Raw genomic sequence first — 20,852 nt, 5'->3', positions numbered from 1 at the left:
TGTTGCTGATCCTGAGACCTCAAATCACTACCTTTCACTAATAGAAAACAAACAGAAAACCCCACTGCTCGTCAGAGAATGATTTCAGAAGTGGAGGAATAAAACCCCACCTGCTGGCTGGCCAGATTCGTATCTTGGGCACTGGAGTCCCAGCACACTCTGGGCAAACGCCTTCAAACTGCCTGCCACTTAGAGGTCAGCAGAAGCAATAATTTGTTCGCTGTCATACCAGATCTGGAGAGACAAAGTTGTGTTACACGATGGCAATATACTGTCTCCTCCTAAAAGCAGATCTCTGCTTAGAGCAAAACCAAATCACCATCCTGCTTCCACACTCCCCTGTCCTGCAACCCCTACAATATCAGCATGACATTTGAAAGGGCTTTGCTCTACCCTCATCCTTTTTCCTACCAGTAAAAGACATCTTGCAAATTTAAAAAGGGCCATAATGATAGCCGTGCTAACAATTTTGCATCTAAATTTCTGAGGGTTTCTGTTACAATCCAGTCATTCTTCTCTGTATTCCTAAGGAGTGCGAGAAAAGCATCACTTTAAAAATTATGAGCTTTAAAAACAATGCACACAATATTGTGTGCTATTTGACAATAGCACACAAAACAGAATAAAATCCAATGACCTCGCTTTCACATGTTGTGGCTTAGCAAGGTCAAAAGGGAATGAGAACATCATTTGTGACCATAAGGATTAAGGAATGTTTTCTTTGCAACTGCACACCAAAATAAATAAAAAAAAGCAGCTCTGTATTATAAATATTTATCATCAATACAGACAGCAAAGGATGATCAAGCAGATAGGACTTGGGATACTCGGCTTTCGTACGATCCCTTGAAAAGCCTCAACAGCACCGAAGAGCAGCATGCACGATGGGCATCTGCTCCTTTAATACCCGATGCCCAAGACTAAGCTCTGGGGACCAAACAGACATTGCCTGCGCAAGAGGAAGTGAGTAAGCGTTGCTGCTGTGGGCCTCAGAGACCACCATGAATACACACACATCCACACCTGTGACAGGAGAATATCAGGGCTGTGGACTCACACAGTAGGGAACCAGCACAGGGTGCAGTGGGACAGACAGAGCATAAGCAGCTCCAGGTACAAGTCATGGTCTGGGGTCAGCAGCCCTTTGCCATGGAGCCACCTCTCCATCTGGGCTGAGCACTTGGCAATAGCCAGGAGAAGCCTGCCCACAGCTGCAGACAGCCAGGTGAGGACAGGCTGAAACACACTGACCCAGAGCTGCTCAGTCACAGCGGAGTCCTTTCTGGTCAAGCATTACTGTACAACACTCCCCGATGCACCCCTTAGCACCTGTACAATCCAGATGTTCCCTCATTTGGAGCATCCAGGTCCCCTTCAGGGTTGAGGGAGCACACCGCATGGATCCCCCTACCCATCTCCCCTTCCCCAAAGGCAACACTCACATGTGCCCAAGGAAGCTTCATGACTCGCAGCTGGTACGCTGCATATCGTGGTAAGAGGGAACAAGCCTGGACCCGGCCTTGCCAACATCATGCACAGGCAAGATAAGGGTCAGGATGGAGAAGTGCTATTACAACCCCAGTGACGCTGTGTTTTCTTTGCGGCAAGCTATAAATACGGCAGCTTATTGGAAAGTCAACAAAAAGTAAATGCTAGCTACCGGTAGTTGACTTGAGGCACTAGAATAAAATTCAGATGGCACCAACTCCATTTAGTTATGATTAATCAGTCATGGGATGCAAAGATTTAGCCTCTTACTGAATTGCCAAAATAAGGTGTGAGCACAGCATTTTTCTGTGATCTCCCAAGGGCCTCCATGTGAAGAGCCATAAGGTTATGGGTGTTTCAAATAAGGATAGTGACTATTAACAGAAGCCTGGCCAAAATGTTCCAAATTCAAAGGAAGTACACGAACAAAGAAGTCAGATAGCCTATTTTAAAAAGGAAAAAAAAAAAAACCAAAACAACACACTGAAACCACTGCCCCTTCTCCTTTGTCTGCACCATTTCAACTTTTCCCCACTTAAAACTCCCATGGTGCTGATTTTGCATTGAAGAAATTCTACACATCATCTAAATGCTGTTGTGGCTTTCATTCCTATGTGAGGATGAGGTTTTGTTTTGGTTTTTTTTACATTTGCAATGCAGAAATTACAGGCTATGCCTCAAGTTTGCCATTATGCAAGGGAACCTCACTAAATGCACCCATTTCCAAACTGGGGTTTGCAAGGGTTAGGCTTGCATTTGCAATCACCTGTGCATTTATTTTTCCCATGGATGGGAATGTGTGCTGATCTGCGTTTCTTAATTGACTTTTTAGTACAAAGCAACATAAACCCCTAGATGACTACAGACAACCCTCCAACCCTCCAGCTTATGGAGCTACATCTCCAAATTCATCTTTACTGGTGAAAACCATACCATCCTACCTCCTAAACATCTGTGCATCAGCTGGAAACCCTTCTCTACCCCCATGACCACCGGGCCTGATCTCCAGCCAGATGTACAAGGAAAAACTTTTGTATGTCATTTGCACGCTCCCAGATAAGAAGCTTCTGTCAGATGCAGATCATTCAATTTCTCTCAACAATTCTAATTTACCTTCACAACCAAACAGCTGCACCGTCATTTCCCTGCTCTGTCCAGTTGACCACTCCTGCAGCTACCATTTCAGGATCCTGGTGACACACTTGCCATGAAGCGACAACCCAGCTCCAACATTCACGTGAAAGTATTATCACCAAACAAAGTACTTGTCTAGTTACCCTAATACAGTCAAACCACCCAATTTAAATTAATCCTCCAGTATAAGATTTCAATGAAAGCTTTTGGCAACACTCATGACAGGATCTAGCCTACCAAGAACGATACTGATGAGGTGCAATTATTTTTCAGGTGCAAAATGAAATGAAAAATACACACCTCAAAACTTTGAGTCTGTCCATCCCTCCCGTGTCCTCCCTCCAAAACATATGAACAAAACTGCTAATTTCATTCATGACATATTTTCCTTCCCCTGACTGGAGGAATTCAGTCTACCCTGCAAAACTTAATGGAAATCCATGTTCTGATTGAATAATCAGAACATGGATATACTTCCTTCACAGGTACATAATCAAGTAGTTGGGCTTACTTTGACTAGTTTTGCATTATATATTCATTTTCTCATACATTATACAGGCATCAAACATTAAGAAAAGTACAACAGAAAATAACTTGGTCTGATATTTTTCTAATAAAAAAAATTCTCAAAATATTTAAAGCACAAAAAATAAGGTCTTATTACACATATCTGAAAAAAAAAATTAAGAGCTTAAGACAGTTTTGGAATAACAAAAAATAAAGCATAAAGGTAGTCCCCCAATACTTTTTCATTTTACTACCCTGTTGTAACAGCTTAATAATTTTTTAGAATAAATTGGAAAAAGTTGTATTCATTTATTTCATCTAGGAAACAGTATGCATACAGGCGGCAGATCACTCTCCTTAGTAAAAATAAAAGCCTTCTGTATGTCACTTAACCAATGCACGTGATACCCTGACAACTCAGGATCTTCCAGACCTTCATCAATATCATTACAGCGTGACTGTCTATGAGCAGGACTAAAAACAGGTTAAGGAAGGCAAGTTTTGACCTAAATTTCACGCATGGTTTGGTCTTCAGTGCAATCTGCAGAATTGCTACAATAGCCTGTGAAGAGCTCCTCTCTGCAATGGAAATGGTCAGTCATTGAATTTCATTAGAAACTTTTAAACAAATTCACCTTACACAATTTGCTAGCAAGAACTATAACAGCTTAAAAAACACCTAGCAAACTATTAGGAAAGTATGCAGTACATTTATTCTGTATATTACAATTACAGTTCCAAGTCAATGATTCCAAAGCCTTTTATTAGATCATAAGAACTTAAGACCATTTATAATGAAAACTCTAATCAAATATGAATGAATCATCCAATATGACACAATTTCTTGAGTGAGGAACAGATAGAAAACTAGTAACAATTGAGTGGTTTAAAATCACAAGATATCAATTAAGCCAAAGGAGCAAATATTTAATCATAAGCACTTGTTTCAAGTTAAAGGAAACGCTGGCTTAAGGTAGACCTCAAATCAAGCTATTCAAGGGGCAATTGCCAAGCCAGCACCAATCATAAACGTAAATGAGATGGCTTTAGTGTGAATGAACTTACTACTACATCTGAGAACCAGAAAATGCTGATTTCACATTTGTGTGGTGGCAAGAGGAATTAGGTGAGGATGGAGGAGGACATGCCTGTACGGTCCTCTTTGAGGAGTCTGGAGAGCCCATGATTTAAGAAAGCACAGGCATGCAGAAGGAAACCATGCTGGTAAAGCTGAAGCGCTCGTGTCGCAACCCAGCTCTCAAAAGACCTTCTATTTGTTGAAGGCAAGGTCCCATCTTTCAAGGAAACGTCCCACCTTTCAAGGCCTAAGTGCTTAAGAAGTCAAAACAAAGTCACACCGTTACATATTGGGAGCAGTCTCACATTAACTTGGTGCATCAGTGTTACCAGGGCTTTTCAGCTTGAAGTAGCTGGGTTACAATTTTTATTTGTATACTTGGTGAATTATGTCTCAGCCTAAATCATTTTGGCGTTTGGAGCAAGTTTTTCTGGGGCAGGGAGCAGGGGTGAAAAGGCAGCAAAGAGGGAGATGAAATGTCTATTTAATCAATCAATGGCAACCCTCCAGGTCAGCATCTGGAGACTGCTACAATATTTTAGGCATCACTGCACAAGCCATTCACCTGATATTCCCTCCATTGCCCAAAGACAAAGCAGAGCCAAATATAGCCCTGAAAATCAATACACACTGGGGAAGAGCCTCTAGGATCTTGATAAATGCATCCTGTGTCAGAATAGGAAACCCTACAATCTGCAGAACACAGGTGGCTGCTGAGCATGGACCTACAGCGTCTATTCCCCTTTTAGTGATAAACTACCCCCGAGTAAATTTTGGCATAAAGCATTCTGGGGAGCTCAGTAGTACAGAGCACACAAATCAAAAGGGAACAGGGATTAAAGCAAACACGCTGCTAACAAAACAGTCCTCAGTAACTGCCCCACCCTTGTCCTCCAGCTAACACTCATATCCATCTAGTAGGTGTCAGGAGAAGCTGATGGAAAGGAGGAGTCGAGTACAGGGTGTGTCAGACCACTCCAGCTACAGGACAAGTGTTATCTTGAAAGGGCGAGGGAATTAAAAATAAAAACAAAACAACAAAGATTTCATCTTGATTACCTCTTTAGGGTTGCCGGTCCAGGTAAAACACCCAGAGTGGAAACACAAATGGCAAACAAGACAAAGCACAGTTACCAAAAGATCACATCTGAGACACGGAGAATTTTTTCACTGAGAAATGCCTCAATCCAAGATCAACTTTCCAAGAAATATTTGTCGCTTTTCATTCATTGCACAGTACTGTTATTTTTAGAAGAGCCAGAGGCAATGGGAACAGATTACTGATTAACAATTCAAGGGAGCCTTTAAATGTCTGCTCGTATTGTGCCATCTCCTCCTTCCCTAAGAAGTCAGAAAGTTAAATGTAAATACTGTTGTACATTCAAAGGCTTCTCCCTCCATCACATGCTTTTATATAAAAGCAAAAGTACAAAACAACCTTTCCTTTGGTAGGGAATCGGGGAGAAGAATTATTTTGAAAATAACACTTCGTGAACAGTCAGGACTAATCAAATTCACTGAAATCTATAGCTGATCAGTGTGAATTAATAAACTGAACAAGGTGAGGGATGAATAAAGAAAAACAGCACGTTGGGTCTTGCAGTAAAGCAAACTTTCCTGCCAGTTACCTTTCATCTAAGAACACAGCTCTGTATTCAAGTGCTTAAGATTTAAGTGCTGCTTTCAGCTTTTAAAAGAGGCGTAAGTTGTTAATAATTCATCCCACCTCCTCCGTTTAATAACCGTTTCCTTGTGGGTAAGAAAGGAGGTGACAGCTACATATTTTTTTTTCTGAAAGAAAACACAACAAAATAGAGTTTAGGAGCTGTGGGCTCCTGCTCTTCCCACCCCACAGGATCAGGACATCCATGCACCGCATTCCAGGCAGACATCAAAGTGGTCCCCGCTCCAGCAAACCCAACTCGGCAAGAGAAGTGGTTCAACTCCTTGCCGCACATGGATGTTGAAGTTCAGGCAAGAGACAGTCCCTTACCAGCCTGGCTAAAAATCTCATCCCTCTTACATACATCCCCACACACGCACACAACCCTGCAATGGGCACGTGATGACAGAGAGTTAGAGTCACTAAATTATCCAATGGCTATGACTGACAAGACATGAGCTTGGGTGCAATATTAGTCCAGCAAAGAGACCCTGAAGCTTGAACTTCCCTGCTACTCTGCAGGGAGCTGCCCAGAGTCTCTAGATGTGGCAATTCCCTCCCCTGTCCTGCATAAATAACCCCAATTTGCTGACCATGTTCTGGGCACGCTCCAAAGGGCTTTTTATAAGAGCAGAACAATACAGCAAATCATCTGTGGAAGTCTGGGAGCTGGCTGAGCAACAGGTTACAAAGATGAGCTTTAGTAGTACCTCTAGCTGGTAAAATACTTCTACTGTCATTGCATGGGCTACGTTTTTTATGTCTATCTTAGGGTTGGAAATAATACTCGTTGCAGTAAATACAAGGTTAACTTAATTTTAACTCTCAAGGCTCTAAGCTACACCAACCTGCATTTTCTCCACTATCATATGCCAGAGCAACTAAATGGTGGCAAAATTAATACACTAAGCCTGACAAAAATAGCTGCAGCTTTTAAATAAGCTAATAATAGGACAATAAGCAAACAATGATTTAATCAGCTTAGTGTATGGTTGTGACATTAAAATGATTTCTCAAGAACTCACTTTTAATAATTTGGGGGTTTGGGTGGGTTCTCCTCCACCCCCACCCCCAGGACTCCATGGAGAATAGATCAGGATATTTTTAACATTAAAGGACTACCCTTTCTGCATGTGAGCTACACTTCTGGGGCACAATAAAAGCATATGCCATCCCTGCACTAACACACCCCAGTGTGAACAAGCTCTTGTCTGCAGAGGTGCGAGCCTATTGGGAGCCACAAATCCTAGCTGACCCGCCAGCAATCTGAACCTGCTTCAAAGCCACACTGATTTGGTACCTTTCCGAAGGAGCTTTTGAAGCAGACACACTATAGAAAGCAAGCAAGTATCTGAAAATCTGTTTCAGTGAGAGGGCATCCCCTTCCTTTGAAGGGATAAATTAACAAAGGCGAGGTATTCGGCTGTGTTAGACCAACTGGACTACCACTCCGTCCTCTTAGAGACAGGGATTAATCTTTGCCTTCAAAAGCCTGTAAAATCATGTAACAATATTAGTCCAGAGGCTCTTGCAGACCATTTATTCATATATTCATCAGCATTTTTTTCAAATGAATGTGGAAGGGAGACTAGATAATTAGATCCAAGACGAAGAAAAAGCAGGGAGCTGAAATCTCATGCATAATCCTCTGGCCGCCCCTGCCATGCTGCAATTGCTCTTGCCAGTGTCAGATCCAGAAAAGCCCTAGCACCGTGCTGGAAGAGCGATCCTGCAGGCTGAGCAACAGCATTGCAGTAAAGGCAGCAGCAGGAGATCAGCATTGCCAGCAGCAGTGGTGTGGATGGAGAGCAGGGGCACAGCCATGTGTGGAAGAGCCATTTCAGGGAGCCTAATGTAGAAGATGCAGTCTGCTCATCACCACCATTACGGCATCATCTCATTAGTCAAGCCCCTGTTGCTCTTGTAGAAACTGCTCAGTACCAGCCACCTGAATGCTTTGTGTAACCCATTAATTCCTAACATTTTGCAGAAGACTACTATCCACCCTCAAAAACTCCTCAGAAAACCACCACTGCTCACTTCTCTAACGTGCATGACGGCCTCACAGACCATCTGTGGTTTGCAAATCACAGCTGGAGAAAAAACCTCAAGAAGGTATGCAGCAGCTTTCCATCTGATCCGCAACAGCTACCACAGAGAAGTCTTCACCTAAGCGGCAACAAGCCCAATGCATTTTCCTCAGCCTCTCCATGAAACAATTATGTCCCAATGCAAACTATCTGTCAACTGCACTCAAATGCTGCAATATGTGATATGATCATCATTATTACTTTTACCACAAGTTGGGAACGCATCCCTGAAAAGCCAATGGAAATGCTATGAGAAGGGGAATTTCTTTCTTAATTCAGTAATTGTACTGTCCCCAGAGCATCACATTAGGCCATGACCAGCATATTGGGGAGACACGGCTGCTTGGCTGAGACTGTTCATCTCAATTTGCAGTTTTATTACCTAAAGTAAAGCTTTTAAGTTTAAAAAGGACTAGTTTCCATCTTATTTAATTCTAATTTTATTTATGTATCACAGATATCAAGCTGTTTTCACATTTCTCATACTAAAGAAATTGTTAAAGACTGTTTTGTAACAAAATTAGTAATTATAAACTTTATACTAACAAGAAAAACTGGAAAGACTAACAGGAGGTTGTTACGTGAACTACTGTAAACACAGCCTTATAAAGAAAGAAAACTCATTCTACAAAGTATGTTTAATGAAGATTTATTCGATAAGTCTCAAGCATGGTATCAACACTACATAAGTGATGCTTTTAAGAGGATTATCTACAAAATATCTGGGTATTTACACAACTGAGGTCTTTAAGACTATGCTTACCACTATGGAAAAGGCATAGCACCTCTCAGTTTAAAAGCATATTAAGAAAAAATAAGAGGACAAGAGAGCTCTGTCCCTCCCTCCTTACATATGAATCAGTCCCCTTATGCAGACTGCAACTAAGTTCACTGTTAAAAAGCAGAAAAATACTGTAAAACACAAAAATTACTTAAAACCAGTATGCTAACTTGCAGGAAAATTCCTTCACCTTTCTGCAAGCAATCTGCTGCCACCCATCAAAACCAGGGAGTGACTACCTTTGTGCTTATGCATCTGGGAAGCTTACTCTCCTGCTAACTGTGGCCCCTTAATTGTCACGAGATTTTCCATATAATATTAACTAAAAATAATCCGTGTAGTCCTGGTTCTGAAGATCTCCGAATTCAGCAAGTAAAAGTTAAGGAAAAGCAACGTTGCACAACAAACTCAACCATTTATCCCCTTTCCTACCCTGGGCCAAAGATGCAGTAATATTCTGAAGCCAGAAAAAGAGAAAGCAGCATTATCAGATTATCATATTCCTGTGCAAGATGTGGGTTGTAGGGAAGAGAGAGAAATCATTTTCCTAAAAAACACACCTTGGCAATGACCAAACTCCATTCTACTCAATTCACCTGTGAAATGGTGTCATAAAAATGCTCTAAACATTTCTATTCTGTAGTTGAGATGTTCCACAGGACAGAACATGTTTAGGGCCTGGATACTTAACATCTCTTTCTCACTGTTTAACATCAGAGAAGAACAACCAACAAGGATCAAACTTCTCCTTCACTTGGTTCATGGCAAAGAAAAAACATTTTGGTTTCCTGCAAGTGCACTGCAGTGATTTTATCTTAACTAGAAATGTAGTTCTGGGGATAAAGGCTCATCGCCCACTCAAGTTTATTCACCATGAGGGCTACAAATCAGTCACTTTATGATAACGAGGACAGGACAAGGTTTTAAACAGAATATCCCAGGACAGGATTAAGCAATTTTTTTCCTTAAGCTGTTTTTTCAACACCTTTATTTCAGCCATGCCTGAGACTTGGAACAACACCCCACAAACCCATGCATAACTTGTTTTTCCAGAGCAATATTCAGTATTACTTCTCCTTTCTTCTTGCAGAAGGATCTGCGGCAAACTCCTAAAGGTAATAATGATACAACCAGACAGGACAATGGCTTTCCCAAGTGGGTAAGTCCCTCAACTTGACAGCAAATTTTAAGAGTAATTTTAAAAACTGATCAGGATACATAGGTATAGGCAGGCATCACACTTGAAAGCCAGCTGATGAGCCACTTTCAAGATCATCGATGATATTTGCTTGCATTTACAAACATGCCAAAACATCTTTTTCCCCGCAAACACCGTGCTCCCAGGTACTAATTACCGTTCTGCAAATCAAAATACAAGATAGACGTTTCCAGCCCATGTATGCACTGCAGGACTGAAAAGATTTCTCCAAAATTTAGCAGAAATTGAGTAAGTGTAGGGTCTCAAGTGAAAAGTACCTGGGTGACCATTGTCCAGAGCCAACGGTGCTTCTAGCATAAGGTCACATTTTCACTCCCAATTGGTCCTACCCTTTGCCCACTACACGCACAATCAGCCTGAGCTTTCCAGCACGAGACGGGAATTCCCACAGCTCAAACGCTGGCAGAAGTCATTTGTCAAAGAGACATTGCTGCCTATCTCACATCCCACCCACACAGCATGAGCATAGCTCCCCCGTGGTGGCTAGCTGTTTATTTTTTTCAGTAGGCATACAGCTGAGCTATTAAAAATATTCAAAATGGAGTCCAAAGGTAAGAATTCCATAAATCTGTTAACACCTTAAAAACCACCTCCTTTCATCTGGGGAAAAATAGCTAGAGCACACTGAACTCTACCAACAGGTTACCCAAGTTGTTAACCAGCACCAGCCTTTGTCCTCAAATACCTCAAAAGGAAACATTAAACGTAACAACCAACAACAAAATCAGTCTGTCGTCCTGTATCCCCCCACCAAAAAAAAAAAAAAAAAAAAAAAGAGTAAAAGACAAAGCCATCACATCCACAATATTGGCCAGTGATCTCAGAAGACTGACTCCTTTTGTGCAGAGCCACAAAATTCAATCTAGTACATGAATACAAAATAGGGAGTAAAACCTTTGATTTGACACGTGTTACCACAGCAGTCTTAAAATGAGAATCTCTCTCAGGATTAGGAAAATATAACCTCCCTTACCTGATGGACAAGTTTTTGAGCACACTGAGGGGAGATTTCTCAGAATCCAAAGCCAAACACTCATACAAGGATCTCTTCCTTTTTTTTTTTTCCCCCAACAAAATAGCTCTACCTCCTTAAAAGTTTCCTTCCCCAGATATGCATTTAAGTCCACAAAAATCTAGGTTAGGTCGCAGCCCATTCTCCCCCCGAATCTGCTGTAGTTGTTTTGAATAAGCTTCGTTTACATTTTTCTAACTTGCATTACCAGAAGCGCTTAGATCTTCTGCAAGATCTCTTTAATATAAAGGGACCTAAAGGCATTTTGGAACGCTGCAGAGAAGGGAAAGTTGGGCTTTTGGAAAACTCAAGCTCCTACCTGGAAAGTAGATAATGCTTCACATACCAAATCATACCTAGTACAAATATCTGTATCTGTTCACACCTGGAAACAAAACACTTTTGGAAGAGAGAAGGGGGAAACACAAAGGACAGCGGCAGATTGCTTTCCATAGCATTTCATGTATTGTGACCAAAACTTTGGTTTCCATCACTTGAAGTGGTGCAACTGTGATCTCTCTCAGCTCCATGAGGAGCAGCCAGCCTCCAGGATGAACACTCTGGCTACTGTGCTTCCTTCATTCCAGAAGGACAAGACCCAAGAGACACTGTAGCAGGATCATTACAAGAGGGAAGAAAAGCAGATAGCCCAGAGCGATACGCTTTGATCAGCCTGTGTTTGGCTCCTTATTTCAAAACAAGATTTCTCCTTAATGGGAGCAGCAACTCAAAAACCTACTTTGCTTCGAAGTGCTCCTTTTAGTCTGTGAAGAGACTCACAAAATGCTGCTTTGTTCTGCTGTGCTCCCCTTTTTTAAGGAAAAACAAGCAGCTCCAACCAGGTTAGGCTCTCCTTAGCTCCCCGCCAAGGGTGAGAGCTGAGCTATTTAAGACTCCCAAGGCTGCTGTGCTCCATCCTCCCTCCACTCCCAAATCCCACTCACCCAGCCTGGGAAAGTAGATGAGTGCCAGTTCTAACACACTTTGTTCCAGCATTTTGCATTTGCATTCTGCTCTCCCAATTGCAAGACAGAACTGCAGAATATTTTACTGCATTCCCAGAATAGGAACAACATTTAATAAAAGTTTCTTCTTACCAGAGCTAGGCATGTGGTTCACTCTAGGTGGATTCAACAGCTCTACCGGCTGGTCTCTGCCAGAAAGCCCATCTGGGGAAAAAAAGAAAATTTAAAAAAAAAAAACAAACCAAAAACTTAACACATCAACTCTTTGGTTAGCTGAGCTATTTTTAGACATTCCAAGCGGGAGGGGGGTGGGGGGGGTGGAATCACTAACCAATTATCAATGTAAGACAGAAACACAAGTAACACAAATCAATAGAAACAAGAACATTAACAGGACAGCTGCATAACAACTGCTTACACTAAAGCATCAAACAAAAGATACTGTATCCCAAATTGCACTCAGGTTTTCCTAGTCTTTAAATCCACAACTGCTACTGATCCTAATCCAAGGAAATAGGTACATCATCTTATAAACCTTACCATACAATAAGTAAATTGCAATTCATTCCTTGCTCGGAGAACTGAGTGAGTTAAGACAGAAATGCAGCCCTGTGAAGCGAAGTTGAAGAATGGCTGTAATATACCAGGGAGATGTTAAGGAAAACTGACAAATCACTGCAGGAGATTAAAATGCATAGACATGCATAACAAGCCCCATTTTGCATAAGTTTGGATTTCAGAAAGGCATTAAAAACATACTTTGTAAATGATATGCAGAAATCCATCTTGCTGAAGCAGTTCTCTATTTAAAATATTTCAAAGATTGTATCTTGCATTCAGGTAGAGTTGAAACAGAAGAACACAATACCTACTGCTGTAGACTGCCAGACCAGATTTTCTAGTCACACATTCCCCTCTCATCTGCCCCCTTCCCCCTCAAATAAGAGTTGAAGCAAAAAGTGCTAAATTATGTTTTCAGTACTTAAATTATGAATACTTGAATAGAGAAAACTTATCTCAAACCCATTTGTTCCTCTGTAGATATCTCCACCTCTACCAGTTCTGTCTCACTTGTTCTCCTCTAATGCCTTTCTGCACTCTGTGCTACAGCACAGATACAATCAAGCCAAAACCTGCCTGGAGACATCAAAGAAGCCAACCCATCTCTCTCAGTCAAAGCAAAGGACAGTATCATGAAAACATTAAGATGTCAGTGGAACACTAAAAAACATACAAAATTAAAAAAAAATAAAATCACACTTTCTTTTCTTCTCTTATTTTCTCTGTTGCAAGTTCCTGGAGAGAAAGTGCAGTTGAGTCTTCTCCATCACTTGCATGAGTTTGCCTCCAGTGACCATGCCCAAGGATCAGTACAGCCTCAGGCAACATGTTAATAAATTAAACTATAACGATGGCGAGTTCTCCTTCTCAAATAAGTAATATAGATTCCTCGCATTATATTTTTTTTTGCTTTTGTTTACTGTACTGGAGCAGCCAACCTACGGTGTTAAGTGGGATGACACTTGGCCAGCTGAGCTTCACCTGCACAAGCAGCAGCGAATGGCAATAAATGAGGAGGCAACTGGAGCGAAACATAGGAGAAACATGGCTATTTTAATTAGACTTCTGTCATCAGCCTCCCCAGATTCACAACCCAGGGGTCACTGCAGATCAAAGAGGGTAAACGGATAGCAAAAAAATATGATGCTCCCCGATTACTACAATGTCAGGTTTTACAACCTTGTTTTTTCTATAAGACAGGCACTTGCTATCTCAGCCCTCACTTGTAATTTTTTAATTCATTGGTGAACTGAAACCCTACCTGCTCCTGAAGCCTTCACTATGTTTCTGTGCTGAACACGCCAACATCACCCAGGGACCACAAGCAGCTCCCAGAAATCATCTCTCCAGCTTGCCAGCAGCTTCAAAGAAAAAATACCACTCTGCTGGGCTCTCCTAGCAACGAAGCAGCAGCCGCCCCAGCAGCCAGCCAGTATGGCACATGTACCCACTCTGGTGCATGCTGTGGCTAGGATGGAGAGAGCAGCTGGGAAAAGTGGGCACCCAGCAGGTCGAGGCTGAGCTCTCTGCTGAGCTATTTCAGACAGAAGATGTGCCTTCAGAGGATAAGGACCCACCTACAAAACAGAGCCTTGTACCAGCAGCCCAGGTGCTCTGCAAGACAAATCCAGGTCAATTTTGACGAAAACACCCATTTGCAGTGAGACTTTTGGAACAAAGGTGCCCTTTCTCATGCTAAACCCAGCAGTTTTGAGTAAGTGACGTATTAAACCCATACCTCCAGTGCTACAAAACTGCTGGCAGAGATCAACTGACAGGTGCCCACCTATTCCTAGCACAAGTCTGCAGCATCACCTGTTTCGGCAGGCTCACCTGGCTGGCCAGACAGCACAGACAGGCACCTGTACAAAGCAGGCAACCTGCTTCGATGCCCACTAAACCAAGAAAGACCTTTTATTTTGTTACCCGTGGACATCCTCCCCAACTGCTGCAAATTTTCAGTCTCACAAGTTCAGAGATCACTGACAAAAGTGTTAATTACTGGGAATTTTTTTAAAGACTTTTTTTTTTTTTTAAGAGAAAGTATCTGCATTTTCAACTAATTAAAAAAAAACAAACAAAACCACAACAACAAAAAAACAAACTACCACTCTTCAACCTTCACTTCAAAATGAGTAATAGAAACATCTCTTAAAGCACTGACACCTTGAACACTGGAAGTGAAACCAAACTTCGTAAGACTGACGTTCTGTATTTGTTGTGTTGAGTGATTAAAAAATAATTATCTGTTTGAAAAAAAAAAAAGGGGGGGGGCAGCACTTCATCAGGAGATATTTGCATAAGGCACCTCTACTCCTAAGCTATGAGTTATACATGGATAAAAAAAACCCAAACAACCAGTTAAAATAAGATGTAAACATGCAAGCTTGCCTCCTCCTGAGGGGTAAGCTATCTCACACCCTGAGTATGCACCCAGCAATCACAACACAGCAAACATGCTATCCACACACACAAAAAAAATACAGTAACCAGCTTAAAACCCTTCAGGTTGGTACGTCCACACCATAAACATTTCACCGTACTTGCTCCTGGTAACCTACCACCTTCTTTCCCAGCCCTCTGTATCCTCCTAATTGAAGTAGCTGCAAACAAGCACACATTCTGCTCTATTGCTCTGCATACACACACTTTCTCTGTTACTACAAAATATGAGCAGCAGCGAAAAAGCCAGAACCTCAGAGATATTTCAAGCTCATTTTATCCGCTTCTACGCCTCACTGCAGAAGCGGCACATATTTAAGAGAAGCCTGTGCTCTGTAACCAGTCTTTCCAAGGTGGAACTCAAATGTTGTCCTTTTCCCAGCAGCATCACAACAGCTGTAGGCCAAAGCCAAAAGCTCTTACTCCAGCCACCTCCATAAATGCAGGCAGAGTCTATCTGGTTTCAGACACCACTTGCTGTCGGGATACTACAGGAGATTCCACAAAAATCAGTCATACATCGAGTCAGCTACTTAGGGTGTGAAATACCTTTTTGCTCTGGATTGTGGTGGTTGCACAATATCTGTATTACTCAAAGCTGTGATGGTTCATACTATCAGTGACCTTCACTCCATCACTGAGCATCTTGGACTCAAAACTTTGCTGCACATGGAGAGTTAGCTTGGCACTTGAGCCCAAAAACAAAGCAAAAATCCCCGGAACACAAACTTGGCCTCTCAAAGCATTTAAACTTTCCTGCTGTCTCCTCAGCTTCCTACAACAAGCTAAAGGTGCTACAAAAGGCAAAGAAATCCTTTAATTTCAAGAGACTAGCTGATCAGTTTGTTAGGAAAGTTAAAATACCGTTGCATGTAATGAAGCATCGTATCTACTGCCAACAAAATACTGACGAAAAACACACAGCAAACTAAAGCAACCAAAACCACTTACACTTTCCAAAAGGAGCAGAAGAGTCCCTTACACCAGTCTGAAGAAAGGCTTTAAAATCATAAATGCGCTACATCAATTTTTGATCAAGTACTAAAATCCATATACCCAATCTATCAGGATTCCTCCTTTGCTGCCCACAAAAGCACTTGCTTTGATTGCTCCCTTCTCTGACAAACAGATGAGCTAAATTGATGTCAAACTTTTAAAGAATTATCTGTGGAAAAAAATCCCTAAGAACTGTCCACTGAAAGATGGAGATGTTTGGAGTCCTAGGCTGTGATGATGTGCTCTATACAGCTCTGAAAGAGAAAAAATATCCCTATCTTTTGCATATTCAACCACATTGCTTCACAGATCCGGTTGCACCATCCCATTGAAAATAAACTGGTCACCTGGCAGGAGACAAGCCTCAAGAAAAGCATGTTTTCTGCTACTGCTGCTTTGGGTTTTCTTACCACCATTACTGGAGACTCTCTACTAAATCAACTGCTGTATAATTGATCTTTGTGAGACAAGGGAAAAGCGTGATGGTTTATGTCAATGCTTAGAAAGCACTAAGAGTGGTCTGGGTCTGTAAATGCCAAAATGAATACAATCAATTTCCATTACAAAAAAGTTTTACCTCCTACCTTTACAAAGTATTCAGCTCCAATCCTCTCCACGCTTCACCACGTATCTACAGAGAAAACTTTGGCAACTACAAAATTAAAGAAAAAAACCCTCAGAAGGTGCTAAAATTATCTGTGCCACACATAGGTCTACAGTTTTATCCCTGTTACTGCCCAGAAGGGATCACAGGGGTGCTTCTGCAGTCCCAAAAAGGCAGACAGGGATGGGAAGCAGCTTGTCTTACCAAGGTGGACAGGCAATGGAAGTTCCAAGAGGTCAAACCACGCAATCACAATTTCAGTCTCTTACAAGCCACAAACCCTACTTTGAGTAGTACTGAAGCAAACCAGATTAACTACAAAATATTTGAGCTCGCTACTAGGCAAGTTTTTCCTAAGCTACTAAAAATAATTCTCAAGAAAATGTCCTCTTAGATTGATTCACACAGAACCAATTAACCGATTTCACCAGAAGTACCAGTAAGCAGCAAGTTGTCCCAGCTGTACCACGGAGGCTGAACTGGGAAGATTAGTCCCTGGGCTGATGGCAGCCAGTGAACACCAGAAACAATGCCTACAGTCCAAGATGCTCACAAGGGAAAGACAAAGTGCACCATCCATCAAGCTTGGAAGAAGGCAGACACCAGCCTGATTTATGGCTTGAGTTAGAGAACATTTAGCGTATCTTAATTTCCAGATGGGTATTTTACTCATTAATTAATAAGATGAAGCCATTATTCATTGATAGGAACCTGAACACTTTATTTTTATCCTAGTCTGTTCCAAAAAGCTGTTTAAGTTACTTTAAAAATACAGCCAGGACAGGTTTGGAAGTAGCTGGGTTTGCAGCATTTAAACATGTTGAAAATAGCAAAACCAAGACAAGATGGCTACAGTACACATCAGAATAAGACAGAAACATGCACAGATAAAAATCCTCAGAAAAGATGAAGCAGCAAAATTAACATCATCATCCAAGGCAAAATCAAAGGAGACAAGTCCAGGGAAGTACACCTTTATTACTTCAAAAACAAAAGACAAATAATGAACAAAACCTGAAGGTTGAAGTATTCAGAAAACTGTAAGCAACGTTACTATAATTAACTCTGATTAGTTTAAAATCTGCAGGGCAGAACTGGGAACAAAAAGTTTATTTAAATAGTTTTCCATGCGTTCAGATCTTTTAATGTGATGCAAATCACCCTGGCCTACTTGAACTCCTTGAGGAAAGTGATGAACAACCAACGATTATCTTTAAAAGACACCCAGAGTAAAGTCCTACAGAGACATAGAAGTTAAGTTTCTCATCAACCAATACCCCCAAATCCTACTCAGGGCTGCTCTCAATCCATTCTCTGCCCAGCATGTATTTGCGATTGGGATTTTCCTGATCCACGTGCAGGACCTTGCACTTGGCCTTGTTGAACTTCATGAGCTTTGCACAGTCCCACCTCTCAAGCCTGTTCAGGTCCCTCTGGATGGCATCCCTCCCCTCCGGCATGTAGGGTACACCACACAGCTAGGTGTCATCGGCAAACTTGCTGAGGGTGCACTCAATGCCAACATCCATGTCACCAACAAAGGTGTTGACCAGCACCAGTCCCAGTACCAACCCCTGAGGAACACCACTTGTCACTGTTTGCCACAACCATAACTCTTTGAGTGCGACTGTCCAGAAAGTTCCTTATCTACTTAGTGGTCCACCTTTTGAATCCATGTCTCTGATTTAGAAACAAGGATGTTGTGCAGAATGGTGACAAATGCTCTGCACAAGTCCAGGTAGATGACATCAGTTGCTCTTCCTTCATCCACCCCAAATCTATCAGGCATGACATGCCCTTGGTGAAGCCATGTTGGCCTTCACTGGTCACCTCCTTATCTTCCATGTGGCTTAGCAGAGTTTCCAGGAGGATCTGCTTCAGGATCTTGCCATGCATAGAGGTGGGACTGACTGGCCTCTTACCTTAGATAAGTCCCATTGGCTTGTACACCTTCAGGTTCCTCAGCTGGTCTCAAACCTATTCTTCTCTTACAGTGGGTTGTACCTCATTCTCCCAGTCCCTGCCTTTGCCTTCTGTGACTTGGGCAGTGCGGTTAGAGCCCTTCTCAGTGAACACTGAGGCAAGGAAGTTGTTGAATATCTCAGCCTTCTCCATGTCCCAGGTGACCAGGTCTCCCGTTTCCTTCCTGAGTGGGCCCACATTTTCCCTACTCTTTCTTTTGTCACTGATAGACCTATAGAAGGCTTTCTTGCTGCCCCTGATGGCCCTGGCCAGATTTACCTCTATCTGGGCTTTAGCTTTCCTAACCTGATCCCTGGCTGCTTGGACAGTTTCTCTGCATTCCTCACAGGCTACCTGTCCTTGTTTCCACCCTCTGCAGGCTTCCTTTTTCTGTTTAAGATTGTCCAGGAGCTCCTTGTTCATCCATGCAGGCCACCTTGCATTTTTGCCTGACTTCCTGTTTGTCGATATGCATCACTCCTGAGCTTGGAGGAGGTGGTCCTTGAATATTAGACAGCTTTCTTGGGACCCCCTTCCTTCCAAGGCTTTATCCCACTGTACTCCAGCAAGCAGATCCCTGAAGAGGCCAAAGTCTGCTCTCCTGAAGTCCAGGGTAGCAAGCTTACTGTACACCCTTCTTGCCACCCTAAGGATCTCAAACTCCACCATTTCATGCTCACCGCAGCCAAGGCTACCCTTGAGCATGACATTCCCCACCAGCCCCTCCTTGTCGGTGAGAACAAGGTCCAGCACAGTACCTCAACTCATCAATTCCTCTGTCACTTAGAGAAGGAAGTTACTGTCAACACATTCCAGGAACCGCCTGCATTACTTATGCCCTGCTGTGTTGCCCTTCCGACAAATAGCGGTGTGGTTGAAGTCCCCCATGAGGACCAGGGCTTGTGAATATGAAGCTGCTCCTAATTTGTCTATAGAGGGCCTCATCCACTCAGTTTTCCTCGTCAGGTGGCCTGTAGCAGACCCCCACCATAACATCACCTGTCTGTGCCCTTCCTTTAATCCTGACCCATAAGCTCTCGGTCAGCTCCTCATCCATCACCAGGCAGAGCTCCGTGCACTCCAGCTGGTCCTTGATATACAGGACAACATCCCCTCCTTGTCTTCCCTCCCTGTCCTTCCTGAAGAGCCTGTATCTGTCCATTTCAATTCTCCAATCATAGAAGCCATCCCACCATGCCTCCGTGATGCCAACCAGATTACAGCCTTGCAGGCCTGCACATGTCTCTAACTCCTCTTGTTTGTTACCCATGCTACGTGCATTTGCATAGAGGCACTTAAGTCGAGCCCCCAATGAACCTAGCTCCTTAGCTGGAGTGGCTCTTTTTCCTTTATGCTGCATTCCAGGTGTTCTCCTGCTGACCTGCAACCCATATCAAGGTTGTGGGCCTCTATTACTGGTATCAGCATTGTATTGGTAGAAGTGGCATGGATTCTGGTTCCCCTCCCCCAGCAACTCTATTTTAAAGCCCTCTTTACAAGGTTGGCGAGCCTCAGACCAAAGAGATTCCTCCCTTTTTTCTGACAGGTGGACTCCATCCAGCCCCAGCAGGCCAGGCTTCTGAAAGTGAGTCCCATGATCTAAGAAGCCGAACCCCTGGCTGTGGCACCAGTCCTGAAGCCAGCTATTGATTTGCTAGATTCACCTGGCCCCGATGATGAAAAAACTACAGGTGCTCCCAAGTGTCTGACCGCTGCTCCCAGGGCTTTATAATATTTCTTGATAGCCCTCAAGCTGCTCCCAGCTGCATCACTGGTGCCCACATGGAACAGCAGCAGTGGATAATAGTTTGAGGACTGCACGAGGTTTGGTACAGTTACAGTCTCAGTTACATCCCTGATACGAGCCCCTGGCAAGCAGCACATCTCCACAGGGAGTGCGGCAGGCCAGCAAATAGGTGCCTCCATACCTCTCAGAAAAGAGTCGCCTACAACTATCAACCTCCGTCTTTTCTTAGTTGCACTGGTTATTATACCAGGAACAGATTGAGTAGTCTTACTCAGCTCCTGCTCCTCTCCTGATACAGTAGGTTTTGCCTCTTCACTCTGCAGAGCAGTGAAGCGGTTCTCCAGGTGCGCCTCATCTTTTGGGGGAAGTCTCTTCCTCCTCCTCGTCTTTGAAGTTACAAGCTTCCATTCAGTGTTACTGGCCTCCCTTTCCTTCTGTGTGTGCCAGCGTGGGAGTTCTTGACTGTTTGGCTGTGGGTCTGCTGCAGACTGTGCTTGTAACCAGCTGTCTATCTCCTTCTCAGGCTCCCTGATGCTATGCAGCCTGCTCACCACCTCCTGCAGCTCAGCCACCTGCTGCAGGAGGTCTTCCACTTGGGCCTAC

The 20,852-nt window shown here is 42.9% G+C and overlaps 1 protein-coding gene across 1 annotated transcript in view; it reads right to left on the bottom strand.

Moving 5' to 3' along the window:
* HDAC4 (histone deacetylase 4) overlaps nt 1-12,229 on the bottom strand; it is a 164,056-nt gene extending 151,827 nt beyond the window's left edge. Inside the window, 1 exon segment of the mRNA XM_009889067.1 lies at nt 12,070-12,229. Within this exon segment, the coding sequence (XP_009887369.1) occupies nt 12,070-12,229 (160 nt within the window).
* Nucleotides 12,230-20,852: the final 8,623 nt, after the last annotated feature.

Source organism: Charadrius vociferus, unplaced genomic scaffold (assembly GCF_000708025.1).
Source record: "Charadrius vociferus isolate BGI_N301 unplaced genomic scaffold, ASM70802v2 scaffold361, whole genome shotgun sequence".
Taxonomy (NCBI): Eukaryota; Metazoa; Chordata; class Aves; order Charadriiformes; family Charadriidae; genus Charadrius; species Charadrius vociferus.
This window is presented reverse-complemented; position numbering and strand designations above follow the sequence as displayed.